We start from the raw sequence: 23,997 nt of genomic DNA, 5'->3' as shown, positions 1-23,997 counted from the left end.
AAAATGGCATTTCCTAACAAGAAGCCAAAGCACATAAGGTATAAAGAAACATCCTGAAGCTCCCTGAAACAATATGCAGACTTTTTATAGCCTGTCTGAAGTGAATGGTTTGTTTTGGAGCATGAGAAATTAGCAGCCAGCAATAAGAAATTTCGACAATCACACACTGGCTCAGGCTGCGGAAACTTTGGACTTATATCAGTATTACCTGTCAACATACAACATACAATAAAAGGAGATGGCAACCACCTAGGATTTACCCTTCTGCTGCCAGGGACATTGAACCTTGTTCAAAAGCAGCAAGTTACTGGAATCTAAAAACAATAACGCTGTGTAATCTATCCCAACAAGCCAATGGCAGAGAAATACAAAACCAAACTGCAACATGGGCAAAGAGGATAACATATTGGCATGTGTTATGAAGCTCAATATGTAATTGGCAGGAGAAGGATTTGTCTCTTATTATAAATGCTTGCTTTTGTCAAGTTCACATAGGTCCTTCCTGAATATGGGTTTTTATATTTTCTTACAATACTGAGCTTTTTCCTTTCAGTTCTGCAAATACCGTACTGCAGTCTCACCTGCCAGATCCATGTTTTCTACAGTCCATGGCTCCTCAGAGTCAAAATGGGCATCCCCTCCCATATCAGGGCCAGGAAAATATGCATGTGCCAGGAAGCCACCAGGGCCATCAAAAGGGGAGCTGTCCCCATGAAAACCGGAAGCAAAAAGGATCAGAATGTCAGCACTGGAGTGACGCTGGCGCACCGCTTCATAGGGCACTTCTCTGAAAGTCAGCGAGGTAGCTTTTGACCACACATCAAAGGCTTTTCGGATGGCATCAACAGAGTTGTGCATTCCCAGTTTGTCTGAGTAATTCTGGATGCTGCCAGTTCATGGAAGATTTTGGAAACAAAAGGTAGAACACAAAAGAATAAACAATATATATATATATCATAAATAATATATTGAGGGATATACAGTCGCCATTAGAGTAATGCATTACATCCATTACACACAACTTTGAGGATCACAAGGAATTAAATGTGTATGGCATCATTAACCTAAATAGAATAAATGGAAGAACTCTATGGTCCCTAAGTGCTAGAGGAACAAATATTGATCTGTGGCTCAGATAAAGCTGATGAGGAGCTACTCAAGTGCATTTAATCATTTAATGATATATAGATATAGCCGGACAGGTCCATAGGGTTAGGAAACAGAAAGGAGCAAATGATAAGAAACTAACAGAGGGTCAGAAAAATGCCAAAACTGCTATAAAAACATCAATATTGCCATTAAAAAGCAGGTGTGAAAAATAATAATCCCTAAACCAGCAAGGCTACAATTTTGCTATTGCTGAACTAAGTGGATTCATTGAATCACATGTATTAAACAGATTTTAGCCACTCTGCTAGAAACAGTTGGTTCAGAGGTGACACTCTTTACCACAACAGTTGTTTAGATCACATATTCTGAAGATCCAGCTTACGTCCTCCAGTAGTTGTAAGCTTGAAACTCACAGCCATATTAACAGACGTAGCACTTAAATGATATACCAATGAGAATAAACCAAATAAAATATATATATATATATATATATATAAAGCTGGAAATGGAGATCGCACTCACAGGTCTTAGAAGTGTTTAAATGTCTTTATTCAGTGGACGATCGCTGACGTTTCGGCTGACACGACAGCCTTTCTCCCTTCACTATATATATATATATATAAATATATATAAATGTAACATTTGTTGATTGTATTTGGTTTATTCTTATTGGTAAATAATTTAAGTGCTACGTCTGTAAATATGGCTGTGAGTTTCAAGCTTACAACTACTGGAGGACGCAAGCTGGATCTTCAGAATATGTGATATGATTAATGCTGTTTTAATTCTGTTACCCTTGATATATGCAAACAGGTCTGCCCCTGACCCAAGCTAATGGCTAGTTTATGGAATTTTTCCTCATATGACTCATGAATAGCAAACCAAGCAATGGGATCCTTTGTATATTTTTGGATCAATAGGACTATAAATAAAGTTTGCATAACAGAACAGCAAACATAGAACACAGCATTGTTAATTTCAAAGCATCTAATATATTTTTATTAAAGGGGCATTTAAATACGCAAAGTTATAAAAATAAGAGTTCAATTCTCAAATAAATTATTGGGTTAAACCTTTGACCTTGGCCCCATACCTCTTTACCCTGTAGAACAATTAAATAATTTTATTGTGGCATAGTCAATGAATACGCTTTTTCTCACCTTCAGCCAATACAATAAGTCCTACACTAATATAATGAAAAAAAAAACCACATGTAGAGGACAAGAAAAGTGCATCGAGCAAGGAAGCAAAACAAAGCGTCATTTGCAATGACCTGAATGAATGCCTTAGAGCCCTAAGGAGATGCAAAATCCGGCACGGGGTGCACAAATCAATGTCTGAATGATTATGGGGGTGCAGTGTTTAGGATTCCTTATGAATACAGCACTGAAGAATGTTTATTGCGCTTTATCTGATGGCCACAGATGATGGCGGAAGGGCAGGGTGCAAAGTGATAAAAATATGGCGGCTTGCACATGTCTTCTGTACGTCTCACCCTGCCCCACTATCAATAAATGAGCCCCATGGCTATCGTGCAATATAAGGTTGGACATAGAAAGTACAACTATCCAGGCAGTTTGCCTAAAGGAGTGTACACACATTTATAAACAGTGGGCACATTTTTCACCAAATGTATAGCAAGTTATACATTTAGGCTACACAAAGTACAGGCCTGAAAAACAGCCATTCCACTCTTCTTGGGTTGTGTATAGAAGCAGGATGAGAAATGGTGTGTGGCGTGTGTGATTTTCAGTCCCACTAAAGCAACTCACCTGTATGTGAGATGTTGTTGGTTCCATTTGCGTCCTGTGTGTGCATAGCGTTTCCTTCTCATATTTGATTTGACTCGGGTCCCAAACTGATCAGGCACTCCACAACGAGGTTTCTGCATCCATCTACAAAGAAGAAGCAGGAGTTGAGGAAATAGGAATTTTGAATAAATAGGGCAGGTATGACATGCTGGTTGTAGGAGCTCAGAGTGTGGGTGCTGATTAGCTTTGTACTTCACAAAGAGACTTCTGGACAGCTGCTGTTTGTAAGTGATGACAAGGAGATGGATGTTGATGTGGGCGTCCTGGCTTAATTGCAGTGAAAGATGAGCACTTATGAAACAAGAGACATAAGGCAAACGTTTCAGACAGAAGCCTGTGCCCCACACAGTGATGTCACTAAAGTAACTTTTTGAGGGAGCAGTATAGGAATAAAGTAAATGTAATCGGTGTGAAATTTAAATGAACGTGAGGATGTTATAAACGTAAAAGGGAAGTGTACCATGAAATGAATGCTGCATTTAAAGAGACCAGCAACATTTTTGTATTGAGTCCTGTGTTGTCATGTAATCTAATGTGGATTTTATAGTTTTTGTATTGTTTAATACAAACTATCTCCAACTCTGCAGAACCAGTGGCTGCAGCAAAATAATCCTGCAAATAGAATCCCAGTTTATCTGTTTTAATCTGGCTCCATGATCTTTGCCCCTGCAGCTGGAGTTGGAAACAGTAAAGGCATGTTGCAAAGGCAAAAATAAAATCCAATACAAATCTCTACACAGTCGCCGACTGCTCTACAGGTAAACAAACAAATCTGCTCGAGTTCTGCATGGCTGGTAAGTAAAGCGGGGGCTCCCCCTGCTGTTCATAAGTATGATTATTTCCCTGCAGAGCATTTAGGGACCGTCTGACAATTCCTATCTACAGCAGTAAATGAAAGCAGAATTTCACTGCATACAGTCAGGTTTCTTATAAAAATAGTACACATTTTTTAATTAAAGGATACTGGAGATAGGTTTCTTTTTCATTAAAGAAAGTAAAAATGGGATTTATTTTTTGCCTTTACATGCTCTTAATTGCATAAAATTAGCCAAAAGTTCTTGGGGTAGATGTTTAGCTGGTGCTTTTTTTTTTTTCTTTTTTAAAGGAATGTTACAAAAGGTAAAGGGATACTGTAATTCACTGCCGCTGTTTTTTCTCATCAAGTTAACATTTCTTGGGCAAACAACATATGATTTTTATCCAGGTGAGAATGAACGACAATCATCAGACTGGAATGTGTACCAGGAAATGTGCAGGCTGTAAATGAAATATTTCAGTGCTACTCTTTTATTACCATGTATATTATTTTCAGGCAAAGTAGGCACTTTTTGTTACATTTAAGGATTGTGTGTCTTTAAACAGTCTGCTTTCTAAAAGTGATAAAGTAGGCCCATCATGTGTACATGTGTTTCTGGCATTTTAAGTTACTTGTCCTGAACATTATTTATTTCCTGAATACCAAACAGGGACTAATAGATTGATGTACACCCTCATTTAGTATTGCACAGTAGGTGAATCTGCTATCTGGACAATGTGCTAAAGACAGGATAGAGTTGCAGGTTAATGATGAAGGATGCAGCTGAGTTGCCCAGGTCATCTGCACAGGTTGATTGACTCAAAAGATTGCCTATTCTGGTTAGCTGATTGCTAGTTATTCTTTCACCTACTTAACAGGAAGCTTAAACTGTGAACCAGATCAACCAGTTCAGAAGACCTGAGAACTGCAGTAGTTCCATGGATGAGGACTTTACTCTATAGTGGTCTGGTCCAGCTCTCCTGTCTCTTGGATTCCATAAAATCGTTGCATTTCTGAGATAGCGGAGGAGAGGATCTGTAGCGACCGCATGGTGGACATCTGACGACTGGTCTGAGGTAGATATCCATAGAGCTTCAGCCAGGCCTATAACAACAAGAAGAGCTTCATAAATGCCAGGAATGCAGGAAGTGACTGAAAGATAAAACTGTATTTGAGTTCAATGCATCACTTAAAAATAGGTAATTTTTTATCGATACGAATAATTTCAATTTCCAAATTTGGATTGAACATTTGATACTGCATCTTGGTTTCCTCATTTTACTCCTCACAAAAGTATGCCAATTTCACTAACAATTCTGTTTTAAGCTTTTATTATACACACTAAAGGTGTGACGTGGCCTGGACACCCTCTGGAGAGTGATGATAAATACATGCTAAAAATACATTCTGGTGTCTCCACTTATCCCACCTACATCTTAACATGGAGAAAAGTAAAGACAAATAAACAGGCATAAAAAGGACCTTTATCTTTGCCAGGATTTGGAGGGGGGAGAATATATAGGTGATAATAGAAGGGGAAGAATATATAGTGAATAAAGTACTACAGGTTGTAAAATATAAGGACATTAAAGTCACCAAGGAGTTCCATGACAAATCATGATGACTTCTTATATCCTCATTAGAAAGTACATTATTTTTTATAATATAGCCATTTAATTGAATCATGTTACACATGGACACTTTATAAGGATGTATTTTTACAGGATATTCATGATTTTTGTGCAATGTTTGTTCTGAACACTAACCCACTGCCTGTAGAATATTTAGCAAAGAGTAGAGAATGCTTTCCCAAATGCAAAAGAAGGGACATAACCCTTAAAAGTGTTCATGCAGAAAAGAAAATTGCGCCATACAAGGATCAGAACCAGACCATGTTAAGAGTAGATGCATTGTTATTTAAAACTATCACCACACAGAAATAATAGCAATATCGAGCTCATGAGTCCCTGAAGTTCATGTTAATTTATATTACCACTACAGTAACAAACATCTGAAAGTCAAAAGCAAGATCCCTTATGATTCTTTGGTCAACGAAAATATTTATGTACAGTAGTTATTTACTTGTTCCACAGTGCTGTACAAAAAATAGGTGTATAGGTTAAACATACAAAAACAAATAATCAATAAAACAGGTAAAAATGGTCCTGTCCAAAAGAGCTTACAATCTAAAACTTTGCTGCAAAGTTTAATTACTTGCAAAACATACACTTTAACATAAAATTTCTCAAATGACAGGGGTGCTGAGAGTGAGCTTGTCGGGACCATTTTTTGAGTATGGGTGGTGTTATTGTACAGCTGGAATTGACATTAAAATTGGGCCTTAGTGTATCTAAATTGGCATTGTTGCCAAATCTTACCCTTGCTCTAATCTTACCTTAACTGCCATTAAGGTTGCGTCTCCCTTGCAACTGGGGCGGGGGGGGGGAAGACATATTTTATATAAACTCATTTTCTTTATTACATTCCAGAGGATTAAGAAGTTATTGCCCCAGATCTGGAACTAGGGGTAGATGTGTATTAAACCATGACTCGTATTATAAAATAATCACATTTGATGTCAGTTTGATGCAGCATTCAAGTTTATAATATAACCTTTTGAAAGCATAGAGTTATACATATACAGATTTGCATAAGAGGGGCCACATTGAACAAGGCAGGTCGTAAGGAGAGAGCTCTGATGTGGCCTGTGCCTCCTAAACTAGTGCATGTGACACACAATTTAGAGGTGGGACGGGGGGGGGGGGTGGTGCCAATGGGCCTATCCCCACCTGTCCCCTGAGTACTGACTATGGTAGTATGGCTTGATTCATAGGACATCCTGCAGGTCCGTGTAGTCTGAAAAGGAGAGCAGAATTCTGCAGTCATTCCTTTAATGCCCCACGCAGTTTGAAAATTGCAAAAAGGCAGATATTGGTGCAAAATGCAGTCTCGCATTTCTTTGCCAAAAGTCACAAAATGTATCCGCATTGCAAACAACATAGGGCTTCCAGACATGAAACAAGAAGAACATACTGCTAGTGGCAAGGGCCTGTAGGTTTCAGCAGCCTGATTTTGGCCCTGTCTGGCCCTAGCCTTAATTAGAAGGGACCCAATTATGATCCCACTGGTCAGCTAAGCCCCTTGAGGGCTGGGCCATGCCACCAAATAAAATTGGTTTCCAATGAAAAAAAAAAGCCTCTTGCATACATGATCACGCCATTAATCGGCCCTGTGTCCCTCTAATTGAGCCTCTGTATTCATGGGCTACAATATATTAAAAGTCATATAAATACAGTCTGTGGAAACCCCCGAACATGCTGGAGCCATAATACTTCAATGGGCCACATATAGCCTTCAAGTCTTCAGTTGGATTGCCCTGCTATAGAAAATTATAGGCATCTATATCTTTTTTTCATTATTAGATGATCGGTTGCAACAGTGATATACTGAATAGAGTTTACAAAGTTATCCAAGATTTATGGCAGAATTGTCCTCTTTTACATCTCAAACTCTTGTCATACAGTAAAATATAAAATATGTTGCTATATTAACAGAAATGCGCTTTTTACACAGTTCTCATCTGTTTGTGTTTTTGGGAGAGAACTGCATGACAATCTCAGGTGTAGATGATTTATGCAATTCCAATAGGCAGCAATTAAGGGTAGAACTCCACGGTGTGGCTCGAGCCGACACGTGGCCATGCGACGAAACGTATGATAACAGTCGGATAAATGTAGTTCTTACATGCGATTTCTCCTTCACTTCCTATATCTTCAGGACATCCTGCACGTTGCATGCGTTTCATCACATGGCTACGTGTTGGCTCGAGCCGCAACGTGGAGTTCTACCCTAAGAGCCAAGTTTGGCATTTGGTGATGTGTTTTTAGCATGGGTAGAGCACAATAAGCAAAAAGCCCCACCCACACGTACTATGGGCCTTAGGCTGGAACTACACGGTGTGCGTCACGTCGGATGCACCAATTCTAATGTAAGTAATACAAATGTTGCATCTACAAACTGACTGCATCCGACGCGACTGTCTGATGCGAACGATGCACGTTGCTTCTTCATCCGACAGTTTTGTCGGATGCCATCAGTTTGTAGATGCAACATTTGTATTACTTACATTTGTTTCGGCGTATCCGACGTGGCGACTGTGCTTCCTCTCATATCGTCGGATTGGAACGTCACGCACTATGTAGTTCCAGCCTTAGCGCAATTTATACAAAATGACTGGTTTATGGTAGGAATAGTAAGCAACTTCCCTACACACATATTAATCCTATAAAAAAATTTATTTAGCATCATTTGCTGACATATGTAGCTATACCATCATATACATAGTACAGGTATGGGATCCGTAATCTGGAAACCGGTTACCCAGAAAGCTCATTATTAGGGAAAGGCCATCTCCCATAGACTCAATTTTATCCAAATATTTAAAAATGATTTCCTTTTTCTCTGTAATAATTAAACAGTACCTTATACTGATCCAACCTTGATCCAAACAGATATCATTAATCCTTATTAGAAGCAAAACCAGCCTATATTTAATGTTTACATGATTTTCTAGTAGATGTAAGGATGAAGATCCAAATAACGGAAAGATCCGTTATCCTCAAAACCCTAGGTCCCAAGTGTTCTGGATAACAGGTCCCATCCCTGTACAGGTATGGGATCTCTTATTGGGGAAACCAAATATACAGAAAGCTCAGAACTCTATTCAGACAGTCTCCCAGTGAATTAACAGCACATTGTACTGGATGGTAAAACTCAGCTTACTTACTTACTTACTTAGTAGCATAAATATAGAATAAAAACCCCAACTCATTGGGGTGGACTCACCAAAAGACATTGAGGGCCCAGGTGCACTTGCCCTAAATCTTCAGCCTATATAAGGCTACCTTATTATTAGTAGCACAGATATTCTATTGGGTTTATTTAATGTTTAAATTTTTTTTAGTAAAGTTAAGGTCTGGTGATCCAAATATAGAAAACCCCCAAATCATTCTGGATAATATATCCCATACTACATATGATACTATGTATGATGCTTTCAGTAGACTGGAATTATACAAGGAAAACTGCTTTACTCCCCCTGAATTACAAATAGGGGTAACTGCCCTGGGCCCCACTGTGGAATAGCAGGAGTAAGCAGGAAGGCTGTGAGACAGCAGGTACACAAGGACGAGCATCAGTAACAAAGGATGCCACCTGGCTGTTATTTCACAATTTATTTGATGGTAAATGTGCAATCCCCAGGTATTATACCCAAAGCCTGCCTCAATTCTCTTTCCTAGAATCCCATCTATCCCTCCTGGCACCACTATAACAATGCCCTACACACCTAAACCCTGTATAATCTGCCCCATTGAGCCACTGCTTCTCCCCTTATGGAACAGCTTGCCACTTACATCTTTGTAAATTGCCTTTTCACCAGTGTAATCTCTAACACAAGACGGTCACCCTACTGGTAACACTTTATTTCAGTGCTGTCCAACCTGTGGCTTTTCAGCTGTTGGGCACCCCTGGCAAACGTTCTGGTTATCACTCAGCTCAAATTGAACATTAAAATTGCTGTTTCATGTAAGAGCAAACAAAGCATCAGAATCCCTTTAAAGTCTCTCTCATGTCAGGTGCTGCAGCTGGAAATAGAAACACTTTCCAAGCTAGGCTTGGCTCAAAGAACACATTGAGAAATCAAGGACACAGGGAGGGAGCAATGCAGCAGACACTCCTTGTTCACATAAATCATCCTAAATATGTAATGAAGGGACTGGTTCCCAACCTTATACTAGTTTTGCTATATAGATCTTTGAGGCATTGCAGGACAATTTATGAAATGATTTCTGCAAAACCATCCTAAAAACCCCATCTCAAGTGTTGCATCTGGAATCGTGCAAGGGACTTTGTTGTCTGGCTGTGACATTCCCTCCATGTCATCCACAATATTCTGTTGATTTCTATACTGAAATGATGCAAGGCAGGAAATATAAGAGTTCTTATAAATAGGAAAAAGAAAAATGGGGTTCAGACACTTGCCAGAGCTGCGTCCACCAGCCTACTGCAGCAGAGTAAGATGCCACCACACCTTGAGCTAAGCTTCACTTAATATAGAAAATATATATTTTTTTAAACACGTGCCAACATCTTCTGCAGTTCTACTATGGGTATTATAGTCAACATACAGATAACATACAAAAAACAAAGGTTTTGCTGTGAGGCCCGGTAACATCTTGTAGGGCTGATCAAATGCCATATTGAAATAGGAGTACAGAGTTCTTTAATAGCTGCATCAGTCAATTCAGCCCCCAGCTTTTGTGGATATATAATAATTAACTCCACCAGTTGGCATGACACAGCATATGGGTGGCCTTAAGATGGTCCAAAACAAAAAATCATGGGTAGCTGACTTGATCTGAAAAGAAAATTACTTTTACTGGGGGGGGGGGTTAAACGGTTTCTAAAAAGAAGCAATGTCCATGAAAATGCACAATGAACAAAATTGCTCTCTGGGACTTTAAAAAAAAAAGAAAGGAACAGGAGTCCGTTTTCCTCTAGATTTTTCAATCAGCCGGCTTGCAACATTGTTTGAGGAGACAGAGGCAGAAGTGCAAAAAATACAAGCAGCCAATCAGATGCTTTCAACAGCAATCACATAAAGACATAGCTTTGAATCCACTGAATATGTTTAAAGTCTATTGGGGAAGATGTTTAGAAAGACAGATGACTGTAAATCTTGGATACACCCAAGTATGGTGCCTCCCTGTTTAGTGTGATATACAGGCTTTTCCAATACGTGGAAAAATAAATTTGTGAATGAATGTGGAATACACCTGTACGTTATAAAAAAAGATGGAGAATTAAGTTTTATCATTATCCAACGCTACCTCAATTTCCCTTTCAATAGATAGGGCAAAAAAGTTATTTTTTTTCTCTTAGGCTCGGCATGACGAGTTGCTCTTGAGCACAGGAGTTAAAACAGTTAATGCTGAATAAGCCGGTAGCAAATTCCAAAAACCCCTCCCAGAAGTGTGAATTATTTAAAGCAGAATTATTTTTTTATAGTTTTTTTTATGTTCTGGTTTATGGACGATTATTTTTTCTAATTCTATCTAAGGATCCAGAAGGCAAAACACATTAAGGCAACCACAGGCAATGATCACGGAATAAATATCAATAATAATCTTTCAGCGAACTGCCATGTTTATTTTGGACCAAGGTAAGCTGCAGTACCCATTAACGCAAGCACAATGCTCCATTGCTTAAAGGTGGGAATTCCATTGATGAAACAAACCCAGCCGTGGGCACAATGTTGTGTTTTAGATCATGTCTGAAATTGACTTTTAAAATAAACCCTGCCTACAATGAGGCCCGAACAGCACCTGCAGGTTGAATAAAAATGGTTTACCCGAATATCCGAATATTGCCAGTTTGGGCCTGACTGTGTAACCGCTAAACATTGTGTGTAAACGTATAGAGTATAAGGTTGGTGCTATATGAATATAGGAAGATGATAATAAGAACAAACCACAGTAGCATAAGCCAGTCTTATTTTGAAGGTGTGTGCATTGCATCCACATAAAGGGCTATTTAAACAAGAATCCATTCACCAGCAGTACTAGTTAAAGACATAATAGAATATACAAATACAAACAGTATAAGTTTACAGAGACCTTGAAATCATAAAAAAGGGGGGCACTTTTTAGTTGTGTTTCACAGCAATCACCCCCATTTCAAACGTATGTTTTGGTACGTTCACAAGATTTGAGAATGACACCAATGTTCTGCAAGTACTGTTGTTGAACCACAACTAACAGAATTCCTCAGGAGATGCAGGTGTTGTGATTTAGCAAGAGCAGTTTAGCTGCAGGTTCATAAACTTTGATTAAAGTGCATAATATGACAGCACAGCTCACTGTCCATGAAGACTGATGCTAAGGGAATTGGAGTTGCTATTAGCTGTACAGAACTCAGGGACTGGGAGGGGCAAGTAACTACCTGGTTTCTAGGGACCAGCAATGCACCTGTGCCTTTGTGCAGCCAACAAAGCAGTAAAGCAGTATTCGGGGTGTTTATACTTGGGGGGGGGGGGGCATTTGCCCAGTGCTAGCCATAGCACATCCCATGCACATATATGTATTCATATATATATATAGTACCTCTGCTTTTGAATCCCAGTCACTAGTAGCGGCGTATCCACGCTGACAGCAGAAGAATAGAAAGGTCCATCCCAGCAGCAGAAGTCTTGCAGCCCCTCCCCGCTCCGTCCAGCGAGGTCTCCCCCAGAACAAACCATTTGCCATATTTTTGGGGACACACTTTCTCCCCTTTTGTTTTTCTTCGGCACGTCTTGAAAGTGCTGCTTTGGTGACACTCCCTAAGCCAGAAGTGACTGAGCACGATCCAGAGCAGCGGAGGGGAGTTGTTCTCCGTTAGGAAGAGCTCGGAGTCCCGGCCCCTCAGTCGCCTTGCACAGGGATCAATCCACTTTCAGCGGCCATTAGAGAGCCCGCGCCCTTAGCGTGTATAGTCACTGTGGCCATGGCTAATGGAGGAGAGCAAAGCGCCGAACATATTAGGTCATCCAGGAGCATAGCAGATAACGGCGCTCAGCCACTGGAACAGTTTGCCATGAGTCCTCCTCAATGTCCTCAGTCCTCCCCCTGCCGCTGCCTCCTCCCCCACCTCCTCCTTTGGTATTTCCCTCCCTTCCTGGGAAGGAAGCCCAGTGTCACCCAAATAATCCAATCAAGCAGCCCACTGGTTTAGTGAAAAAAGCAGTGTTTTATTGTGCTACAAATGGGAGACGTTTTGGGCATTACACCACCAGCCCTTTAAGAAGCCTCAGTGTAACAAACTTCTTTAAATCTCTGTTCAGAAGGGAGTCTTCCATCTTTGAGGTCACGTGATCTAGATGGACTACAACTTCCAAAAATCACAGTGGTGTGGCATTAAAAAATGTAAATAGTATAGTTATGCATATCATAGAAATCTATTCAAAAACAGGCAGTAGCAGCAAAAAACAAACAAACATCAGTTCCTATGATCCCCTGTGATACTCAATTCTACATATTAAGATATAAAAACAGTGATGGTGTGTCAGTGTGCAAAATCCATCCCTTCTGTCTATGGTGTTACATGATTTAGATGGACTACATCTCCCAAAATGTACAGTGGTATAACACTGGCATATAAAAAGTGTAGTTATACATATTCTAAAAAATTCAAATCTGTGCAGTTGAAGCACACATTCTCCTGTATACATCACATGATGATCTATTGAAAGAACTACAATTCTACTTCTTACGTCTACCCTTAAAGGTGGCCATACACGGAGACATTGCCAAACGAGCGGATCTCTCCCCGATATGCCCACCTTGAGATGGGCAAATCGGGCTGATCTGATCTTGGGCCCTAGGGCCCAACGATTGGATCCTAACGATGGCTAACGGACGGTCGGATTGCGGGACCGCATCAATGAACAGATGCGGCCGCCCGACTTTCAGCCAGATATCGATCGGGGAAGCCCGTCGGAGGGCCCCATACACGGGTCAATAAGCTGCCGACTCGGTCTGTCAGCAGCTTTTATCGGCCCGTGTATGGCCACCTTTACCCTGTCCTTTTTTTAATGTGTCTACTCTTAAGGTGGCCATAGACGTAGAGATCCGATCATTTGGCGAAGTTGCCAAACAAGCAGATCTCTCCCCGATATGGCCCACTTTGAAGTGGGCCATATTGGGCCTAGGGCCCAATGATCAGATCATAATGGATCCGATATGGGTGGTCGGATCGAGGGACCGCATAGACGCCAGATGCACCTGGATTCCGATGGCCCCACACACGGGCCAATAAGCTGACGACTCGGTCTGTCGGCAGCTTTTATCGGCCCATGTATGGGGGCCCCGGCCTTTAGTTTATTTTAATCTGTAAATGGACTTTTTGAAAGACCTTTGGTGACCTCTGGTGGCTGAAAACTGGATGACAAGAGTAGATAGAGCAGAAGGAGGGAAGGAAGGACTAACTCAGAATACCTGCAATTTATATATTTTAGTGAGTCCACATTACATATTTTTGGCATCACTTGCCCTTTCTCTGGCCCCGTATTGTGTTGAGACTGCTCTATTACATTAGTCCTTCCCTTGTTGATAATGAATTGCTGCTTTGTACAGTTGTGCTGTTAGTAGGGCGATTGGTACCTGGCAGAGAGGTGAGTTGCTGTGATTTCATGAACATACATTGAGTTACGGCATAAAGCAGTGTCTTGTGGCTTACATTTTAGGCCTTGACACACATATGTTTTGCCACCAGCATTGTCTTGGCTCTTCTTTATATTTGCTAATTCTAGGGTTGCCACCTTTCTAAGAAAAAGAAAGGGGGAGGCTCAATAATGCAAAAGGGGCAGGTGATGGACGGGCAAGGAAGGAGAGGGTCCACCTGCAGGGATTGGAACAATAGGTAACTAGGAATTTACTGGCAATTACAATGCTGCAAAATTTGTAATACTGGCCCAGCCTTGGTATGTATTTTACCAGCTAGGCTGGGTGGCATCCCTAGCTGATTCTGAGACTCACATGTTTATCCAAATGGATAATATGATAGTGGCAAAGGGCTGTAGGTGGTTGGGTTTTGGAAACACACTCCCACCTACACTGCCCAGTTCTGAACTCAAAGGAGCATCAGGAGGTAGCCAGGGAAGTTCATTTTTATGCCACAGAATAATATTCTCTGTCTGACCATTACCTTTAAGTCCCCCCATGTACGGCTATTTTTAGTCCTCAAAACAAAAATAAAATGACCCTCTGCCTATAAACCTAGTAACAGCTTGTGGGAGATGGAAACCTCTTGGAGATAAAGCTTAGATTTTTAAAGGTGACAAAGGTGGTCAATTTACTTAGAAATGCTGGATAAAAACAAAAAACTGTTCATACATAGATTTATGGGAGTTATAGACTGAAATCATAGAAGCTTTGCTCTTTATGCTTTTATTTTTTTGAAACTTGTATGTTTATTATGTAATAAACGAGTTCAGAACAAACACTTGACTTGATTGTACATAATTAAAGCACATATAAACATAAACAGTATGCAAACTGTTTGGTGCATGAAAGAAGGAAGAAAAGTAAAAAGAAAGGAAAATAAAATAAAGCAATATAAAGGCGTCATGGAATAAAAGAAAAATCATAGGTAGTACATGGCATATGTGGCATATTAGGTAAGGTAACAGGGTATGCAGCCTATTCCCCATAATCCAGTTCTCTTTATGCTTTTATTGATAATAAACCATTCACATTGTCCAACTACTAATGAATCTTGGTCGGGGGGGGGATTTTTAGTTTGTTTGTCGAGTACAGTGATGAAAGAGAAACAGGTCAAAAGTCTGTCATATCCATTAATTTAAAATGTATAATGTAATTTAATTATGTCAGTCTGATGGATTACTGCAACATTCAATAAAAAGAATTTGAAAAGAAAGATTCTTAAATATGAGTTTAAAGGATAACTAAACCCTAAAAATGAATATGGCTATAAATGCATATTTTATACATTGAACTTACTACAGCAACCTAAAGGTTCCACATCTTTATATCAGTATTGATCCAGGCCTTCACGGTTGTCACAGGAGCTCCCCATCTTTGATTCTATTACAAGTGTCTGCGACACTCACATGCTCAGTGGGCTCTGAGCAACCGTTGAGAAGCTAAGCTTAGGGGTCGTCGCAAATTATCAAGCAGAAAATGAGGTTGGCCTGTAATATAAGCTGATGCTATGGGGTGGAATATTAAATTATTATGCTAATTGCAATAGTTTAAGAGCTGCCACATACTAATAATGTGATCTAATAATAATGTGTACTAATCAACCTTATCTCATGATATATTATATATATATATATATATATATATATATATATATATATATATGTATATTCAGTACCTAGTGTGTTGGACCCTAAGCTCAGTAAGTGACAGCAGCACAGAGCATGTGCAGTGAATCAGCAGAAAAGAAGATGGGGAGCTACCGGGGCATCTTTGGTGACACAGATCTTTACTGCTAAAGGACTGTGGTTGTCTTGGGCTGGTACAGAAGCACAAAACATAATGTACAGCATTTACTTTATTTCCTTTAGGTACACTTTAGTTCTCCTAGCTAGCATGCCAGTAATTCTGATTAATGCAAGGTGTGATGCAACTGGCTTAAAGGGCAGAAAAGAGAGGAATACTTTTACATAAAGATCAACCTGCAGCAAAATCCTGTAAATGTTGGGAAAGTTTAAAGTGTACAAATATTTTTACACTTAATATTATGGGAATCTGTAGAGGGGCTGCTGTAGGATGCCATAGACAGTCACTGTTTATTTCACCTGTGCGGAGCGGCTTGGGCCTCTGAATACTTGAAATTTCAGGGTTTGTTCTAATGGCCTCTGCCTTAAGCACAGTAGGAGGAGGACAGCCAATCACAGCTCTGCAGTCACACAAGCAAAGCCAGGCTTTAGTTCCCTATAAGGTCAGCCTAGCTGCTGATTCCAATCCTACAGTGCAGTGTGCTCAGTGCCACCAGCTTCCCTGCACAGCCTGGGAAAGGAGGCAGCAAGACAGGAACAGATGGATGGAACTAGTAGGGTTTTTGCAGAAATTTTCAATTAAGTAACCAGAAACACTACTTTTTACACCACATTACTTTTATGTCTAAAAGAGTATAATTCACTGGCACATTCTAGTTTTTTACACGATGTCTCCTTTAAAGATATAGTACAGTGATCCCCAACCTGTAGTTCTTAAAGGGGTTGTTCACCTTCGAGATAACTTTTAGTATGATGTAGAGAGGGATATTCTGAGACAATTTGCAATTGGTTTTCATTTTTTATTATTTGTTTTTTTTTTAGTTACATAGCTTTTTATTCAGCAGCTTTCTGGTTTGCAATCCGTTTGTTAGGGTCCAATTACCCTAGCAACCATGCATTGATTTGAATAAGAGACTGGAGTATGAATAGGAGAGGGGCTGAATAGAAAGATGAGGAATGCCAAGTAGCAATAACAATACATTTGTAGCCTTACAGAGCATTTGTTTTTTTTAGAAGGGGTCAGTGACGCCCATTTGAAACCTGCAATGAGTCAGAAGAAAAAGGATTATAGCTATAAAACTGTAAATAATAACTAATGAAAACCAATTCAAAAGTTTCTTAGAATTAGCCATTCTATAACATACTAAAAGTTCACCTAAAGGTGAACCACCCCTTTAAGCAACATGTTGCTCCCCAACCAATTAAATGCTGCCCCCAGTGGCCTCAAAGCATGTGCTTATTTTTGATTTCAAGGTTTTGGATGCATAAAATCCAGGCACACTCCCAAACTCCAGTAACCTGCCAGTCCACATAGGGCTACCAAATCACAGCCCTTATTTGGTATTCCCAGGAACGTTTTTCATGCTGGTTTTGCTCCCCAACTGTTTTTACGTTTGAATGTGGCTCACTGGTATAAATGGTCAGCATAGGACCCAAGAGTGGTAGGCATTTACTTGCAGGGTCTGTTAAAAGACATAAAATGTATGATGTGTTGGATTTGCAGCAGATGGAGTGTCAGCCATGAATATATATTGTAGATTTGTTACTGTTCTGAAGACCCCATGACATTCATATTTATGTTTCATCTATTTTTACATAGGGATATGTAGGAAATAGGCTAGAACGTGCAAACTGTAAGGCTGTCAGTCAACTTCAGTGCAGCAGTTTTATTTGGAATAAAAAGACATTTATACATTTTGAATTTGTCAAAATGTGTACTTTAGCACATTTGCAAGATTATCAATACTGCCATCTTAAGCATTTTTTTGGGTATCTGGGTGGCACCAACAAATTAGGATGACCTTTTACGCCCTTTGAGACTAGGCTAGATAAACATATAATCTCATCAATTTATGACATGCCGTCGAGTAAGAATGAGAGGAAGCAACTGCCTTTCGTCCGGGCATGGGAACGGGACCTAGGGACTGGACGTCTCAGAAGAACTTCTCCAGAAATGGATTCCCAGTCTAATATATAGCTCTAGATGTTGCAAGATACAAGAGTTGAATTATAAAATTTTGAGTAGATGGTATTACACCCCAGACAAATTACATAAGATTTACCCAACCACGAGTAACACCTGCTGGAGGTGTAAAGCAGATATAGGCACGTTACTACATATATTCTGGGATTGCCCAGCTCTCACACATTACTGGCAGGTAGTTCTGAAAGCCTGTTCCCAAGTACTAGGAAGAGATCTTTCCTTCTTACCAGCCCGTACACTTCTATTTTGGGATGCAGAAAACACAGAAGGTAACCCTGATACTACTCTGGAGTATCATCTTCTTAACTCAGCCAAACTTCTAATTCCTAGACTCTGGAAATCCACTACGCCACCAACTCCGGCAGAATGGATAGGCAAAGTTAATGAATTAGCAAAATTTGAGGAATTATCTACATTCACAGAAAAACAACATTCTAACTTTAGGGATACATGGCTGAGGTGGTACTTATACAGGGGACACTGCAGACTATAGGCAACTTCTGACCCCCAAAACTCATATTAAATTGATCGACTTTAGAGGTCTCCTTATCCTGTATAATGGGCAATATTGCATGTTGTTACAATGTTCTACCCCTTCTACCCGTGTAGATTTGAGGGGACTGTAATTAATCCTATATTACCTTTATGTAATGCGTTGTTTAAAAATGATGCCTGAGTGGTGATATTTTTCTTTAATATTATTGTTTCCCCCCTTGCTTGCTTCCCCCACCCCCCTTTCCTCCTTTTTTGAATACAATAAAAATCATTATATGAAGAAAAAAAAATGTGTACTTTAAAAAACAAACAAAACATGGGTTTCTAAAATCAATGCATTGCAGGTAATGTGTTGGTTTTGCAGTAGCCAACATGGCAGCCATTAATTTTCCAATACATATTATATAAAATGTCAACAATTTTAATTTGTTTTGCAAATCTGCCTCTTACAATTGCTTTTTTTGCCCAACTACTCATACCAATACCACCTCCAGCCAAGACTGCAATTGTTGAGTTTTGAAGGTATCATTGAAACTGTAATCTTGCCTTGGGGAGGGTTGATTTCTTATACATTGTCTCTACAATCTGGCAGAATGGTCAATGGGTATAGCATCCACCACCAGGAGGCAGGACACTCAAAGAAGACCCCCTCCTCTTTACCCAATAAAGGTAGTTTCAGATAAGGGCCAAACTACACAGGAGATTTTATAGGATGGTGTTGGATTGACAGAATGCATTCTACAAGATGGATGTAGTTGCATTGGTCAAAATATAATGGGACAGGTACAAAAATCTTGTGTAAATTAGACAAAATCTGTGTAGTTTAGCTCTAACAAGAGGTAAGTCAACAGTAATTTAAAGGGGACCCGTCACCCAAAAAAATTATTCAAAATCCTATTTTATCACATTAGTCAAGCAAAATGAACTTTAATTACACTGTATAAATTATTTGAATCTTGTTCCCTTCAGTCTGGGAATTCAAAATGATAGCAAGCAGGCAGCAGCCATTTTGTAGACACTTATTAAGACAAGTCTTGCATCATCTCAAAATCTTGTTTGTGCACCAGAATGGGGGACCCAATGTCCATTTCTATGCACTGGCTACACAATTAAATGTTAAAGAGAACGGGGGAATGTGGGGAGAGCAGTGATTTCTAGGAAGTGCTGAATGGAAAGTGAAAGTAATTGCCTGCCCCGCCTCTATGCCCGTGGCATAGAGGAGGGGCAGACAATATTTGATTGACAGCTGAGATTTTTAAATAAGCTTACAACGGCCATGAATGCTTTGATAAAAAATAGAAATTGGATTTCATGTTTAATTTGAAAAGGACTTTTATTATACAGATTTTTGTGTCTGGGTGACAGGTCCACTTTAACTAGTAATGAACTATTAATATAGAGCAGATTCCAAAACCAAGTGATGGAGCCATGGAAAAAAAAAAACTTAAGTGTGGAAAACCTGAATAAATGTTGACATTTTACCAGGTTCTGCCACACTTAGAGACACACACATAGAGGCAAGGATAGAGATTAGCTTCCAGGTGACCCATAGCCATACAACCTAACCTAAAACGGTTTCTTTTGCCTTCAATAAATGGGGTAAATGTCTGTTTTTTGCACTTTATTTGTGGTTTTGTTTTGGAAACAAATGTTATGCTGTTACATAGTGAAACTCTATGGAGGCATACTGCATCATATTTCATTTTTCCTTATTATGTACTCTGAATTTGCTTCTGTAAGCCATGCAATCAACAGGAATTTATGGTTTTGAAGGATAGCGCAGCTACATTGTACTAATAATATAGTATTACGGCAGTTCTGAGACCACTGTAAAGTTGTCAGGGTAATCCAAATGTATATAAAATGAGCGTCATATTGTAAATTTGGAGCATTTAATGAAAATAATAATGGAGGCCCAGGGACACAAAATCCAGTTGAAATGTCATGCACATAAGTATTTAGGCATCTCGTCTAGAGTAGTAAAATTATTTCAGCACAGCACCTTGTGGTTAAAAATGCCTTTATTCAAATTCACATGGCAGACCCGTTCAGCAATGTTTCAGGCCTATATGCAGCCTTTTATCAAGCTCGAGCTTGATAAAAGGCTGCATATAGGCCTGAAATGTTGCTGAAATGTTGCAATTGCTACTACATGTCTAGTCAAAGTTGGTCTTTGTTGCCTCAAGATTTCTAACCATGACCAGGGTTATTCTATCTTGATAAAGAGGTCTCCTTAGACTTAGAGCAATGCTGTCCCAACTTCTGTGATAACATGGGTATAGTTTTAAGACCATGTCCACATTATGGTGGTAGCACACCCAAAACCTTTCTAAAAAAAAAAAAAAAAAAAAAAAAAATACAAACTGCTGTTCTTTTATTCCACGGAGCTAGAAAGGGAAGAATTCTCAAGAAATAAAAACTACAAAAATGTACCACATCAAAATAGCCAAACACATTAAACCTGTTTGAAATTGAAGTTAAAATGTGTATATGCTACAGAATGAATACGCTGGTAGCAAAGCATCTACAAGACGACCATTTGCTTTCTGGAATGGCTTGCGTGTGCGATATAACGGTCATGAGGCCGTTCTCTAATTCCTGGTATTTTGTCTAAGCAGGTCTATACACCTGTACAGATGGTTTTAAAAACAGTTCTTTCACTAACCATTTTATGTCTCTAGGCCTCTAGAAGAGGTGGGGAAAAAAAAGACGAGAGATGTGGCATTTGCTGCAGGTCATGACTTTAATGTGTAACTACAGAAACCATACATACATGTGGGAGAAATTGAAGGCTCAGAAAAAACTAGAAAGCCTACAATATACAACACAGGACCAATACATTTACAAAACATTCAAAATTCTTACAAAAATGGCCTGTATTGGTCCAGAAGTTTGATAATTATTATTCGTTTTTTTTTATATATAACTACAAACTCAAGTGTGGGGATGAAAGAGAAAGGGGCAGCAGCTCATACCTCTCGTAGACTATTTCCTGGATAAATTATTTACATTTGTCAAAAATAAAAGGGATTCTTTCTTTACAATTGCTGAAACACCAAGGAAACAGTCTTTACACGAGAAGTTTTGCTCTCAAAAGCAAGGACTGTACACTTTCTCAGCATTAGAACTGTAGGAGCCACCAGAAAACTAGAAGAATGGCAGCATCCAAATGTCATGTAACACGCAGATTGTAAACAAAGAGCAGAGAAATGTAAGGTAAAAATCACTTTATGTTCATAAGCTCTGCACAGACATGAGCCGTGTGACCTTTCAACAACCATGAGTTCTGACAGCTGTTCCCTGTCCCACCCTGTTTCCACAAGTGCTTGGTATCCAGAAGCCCTACCCACGGTCAGACATTTCATCTGCTATTAAAGAACCAAGAAACCCACAACAGTAGATAATACCCTTAACAACACACCCAGTTCAAATTGTAATGTACACCAATGAAAGATACAAGGCCAGACCAGATTTTTTTTTTTTTTTTTTTTTGGAGTTGCATTTCAGATCAGTATTTACAAGAGATCAAGAAAAAAATATATATATTCACATGTTCTTCATGTTTTTTGGCCAAATGTAGAGCTGGAAAAAAATCCCCATAATTTGCAAAATTTAGGAAATCTCCCTTCAAAACAAACAAGATATGTTAAAACATTACACCCCCAGCCGGGAATTTGTGCCATGAACTGATACAGCTTTTGGGCAAGAAAAAAAATCCAATAGGGATTCTTCACATTGCAGAAACTGGTTCCTTGGGCTTGCTTTATAAGCATAAAGCCGGCACAGATAAAAGTCAATGATCACTGGCTTCTTAGCTGGCTCCTGTGCCTTCCATGACTTGCTGGGCTTGTTTTTGCCCCATGCAGCACTGTGCAACAGACTGGAACAACCTGAATACAGAAAAGAGCAAGTTAAAAGGGGCACATTTTCTGGAACAAAATATAAAGAATAAGCCAGCTGGAAATCCTAAAACATGTACAATAAGTAGGCTTTATTATTTAAAGGGGTTGTTCACCTTTCAATGCTTTTTTCAGTTCCGTTTTATTAATATAGTTCACCATAGAGATTTTTTTCCAATTACTTTCTATTTTCTATTTGTGACCGTTTTTCTACTATTGAAGTGTAAAGTTAAATTTTTCACCTATCTATGCACAAACAGGACCAGCACATGGAAGTGCTTGACTGAGGATAAATTCTATAGTATAGATAGCTTAAAACTAAGATTGTTGTGGTTGGGTGAACAAAATACTAAAGTAATAAAACAGAACAGTTTGATTGTTAGCGGACAGTTGTATGCAAGAGAATTACAACAAAACAGGAGTAATTGGGTCACGTGATAGGTACGCACTTTTCAATTTCCGGTGCACAATGTACAAACTCATGGTTCCAGAACTTGAATGCAGGATTTTTAATAAGCTCAATGAATGTTATAAGGAGTCCCCAAGGATGTGGTCTATTTACAATCAGCCGCTCCAGAAGAACTCTAAAACACAAAATGCAAAGAGAAAACCTTGAATATGCATGTTAAAATATATTTTAAAAAAGTTACATAAAGATTTATTTTTTTTAAACTAAGCAGGCTAACAATCACTGATTTGGGGCTCCCCACCACCCCATCCAAATAAGAAAGAAAACCCAGCCAGCTGACACCTATCAAGGTTAAAAATTATCCACCGTTAAAATTAACAATGAAGTAGACAGATTTTGAAAGTGTGCAACTGTTTTGTTATGGTTTTTGAATTTAGTTTTTATTCAGCAGTTTGATATTACAACAGCTATCTGGGTTCCTATGTACCCTAGCTACAAGGCAGTAGTTTGAGTGAGACAGGAATATGGGAGTCTTAATATAAATATATAATAAAGAGTAACATTCATAATTTTGCAGCGCAGTGCAATAGTTTCTTAGCTGCCGACATCAGTGACCAACAGTAAAGAGGAATAATGACCGACAACATTACCTTGTTATTTGTTCCTGTATCGCCTCAGTGTTTGCTTCAGCAAAGAGATAAAGCATCGTGCAGCTAAAGTAGTGAGTATGGCTGTTGGGATACCGCAGTTGATTGGCAATAGCATTCAAAAAGAGGTAGCGTCCTGGAAAAGGTAAGATGTTGGCTTTGTTAAACACGTTTTGCCGGCTATCTTGTAATCCACAAAACACCAGATTCCAAGCGCTCTTCACTAAAACAATTATCCACGGCTGAAAGATTCCTATCTGAAAGTTAACATTCTTTTGGAAAGCAAAATCCCTTTAAATCCAAACACGTACACTTCACTTGTTGTAGTAGGGCTAAGCTATTATCATGGCTGCAGGGGCTTTTCCATTATAACTGGAAGGGTGCACCCATGAACATCAGACTTGTCCATCATGTAAACCTCCGTCTATTGCTGAACTACAGCTCTCTGATTCTATAATGGGGTGTACATTTGTGCCCTTGTAAATGTATCCCTACGTATATCAATGGAGTATCTGCAATTATCCTTATACCCAGTCAGAGGACCTGAAAGCAAGAGGAGGGTCTCTGCTCAAGATGTTTAACAAGGCACATTCTAAGCATCCTTTTAGCAGCACAACAGATATCATCATCATTTGATGATTATTGCTGCCAAGGGTAGTTTTATAATAATTTTATGGTTGGGGGTCACCACAACATGAGGAACTGTATTAAAGGGTCACGGCATTAGGAAGGTTGAAAACTACTGTAGTAGAAGATATAGCCTGCAGCTCCTGTGCCCCTCA

General features: G+C 39.3%; 1 protein-coding gene across 3 annotated transcripts in view; it reads right to left on the bottom strand.

Annotated features, from left to right (window-relative positions):
* Positions 1 to 20,984: 20,984 nt before the first annotated feature.
* cnot1.L (CCR4-NOT transcription complex subunit 1 L homeolog) overlaps positions 20,985 to 23,997 on the bottom strand; it is an 81,267-nt gene continuing 78,254 nt past the window's right edge. For all 3 annotated transcript variants that reach the window (XM_041590259.1, XM_018258090.2, XM_018258091.2), the window contains 3 exons: positions 23,219 to 23,351; positions 22,609 to 22,743; positions 20,985 to 22,150 (listed from right to left, as the gene is read on the bottom strand). In XM_041590259.1, the coding sequence (XP_041446193.1) occupies positions 22,072 to 22,150; positions 22,609 to 22,743; positions 23,219 to 23,351 (347 nt within the window). In that variant the 3' untranslated portion in view covers positions 20,985 to 22,071. The remainder of the gene's footprint in view (positions 22,151 to 22,608; positions 22,744 to 23,218; positions 23,352 to 23,997) is intronic.

This window comes from Xenopus laevis, chromosome 4L (genome assembly GCF_017654675.1).
Source record: "Xenopus laevis strain J_2021 chromosome 4L, Xenopus_laevis_v10.1, whole genome shotgun sequence".
In the NCBI taxonomy this organism is placed as follows: domain Eukaryota; kingdom Metazoa; phylum Chordata; class Amphibia; order Anura; family Pipidae; genus Xenopus; species Xenopus laevis.
Note: the sequence above shows the minus strand (reverse complement) of the source record. Positions and strands in the feature narration are given on the sequence as shown.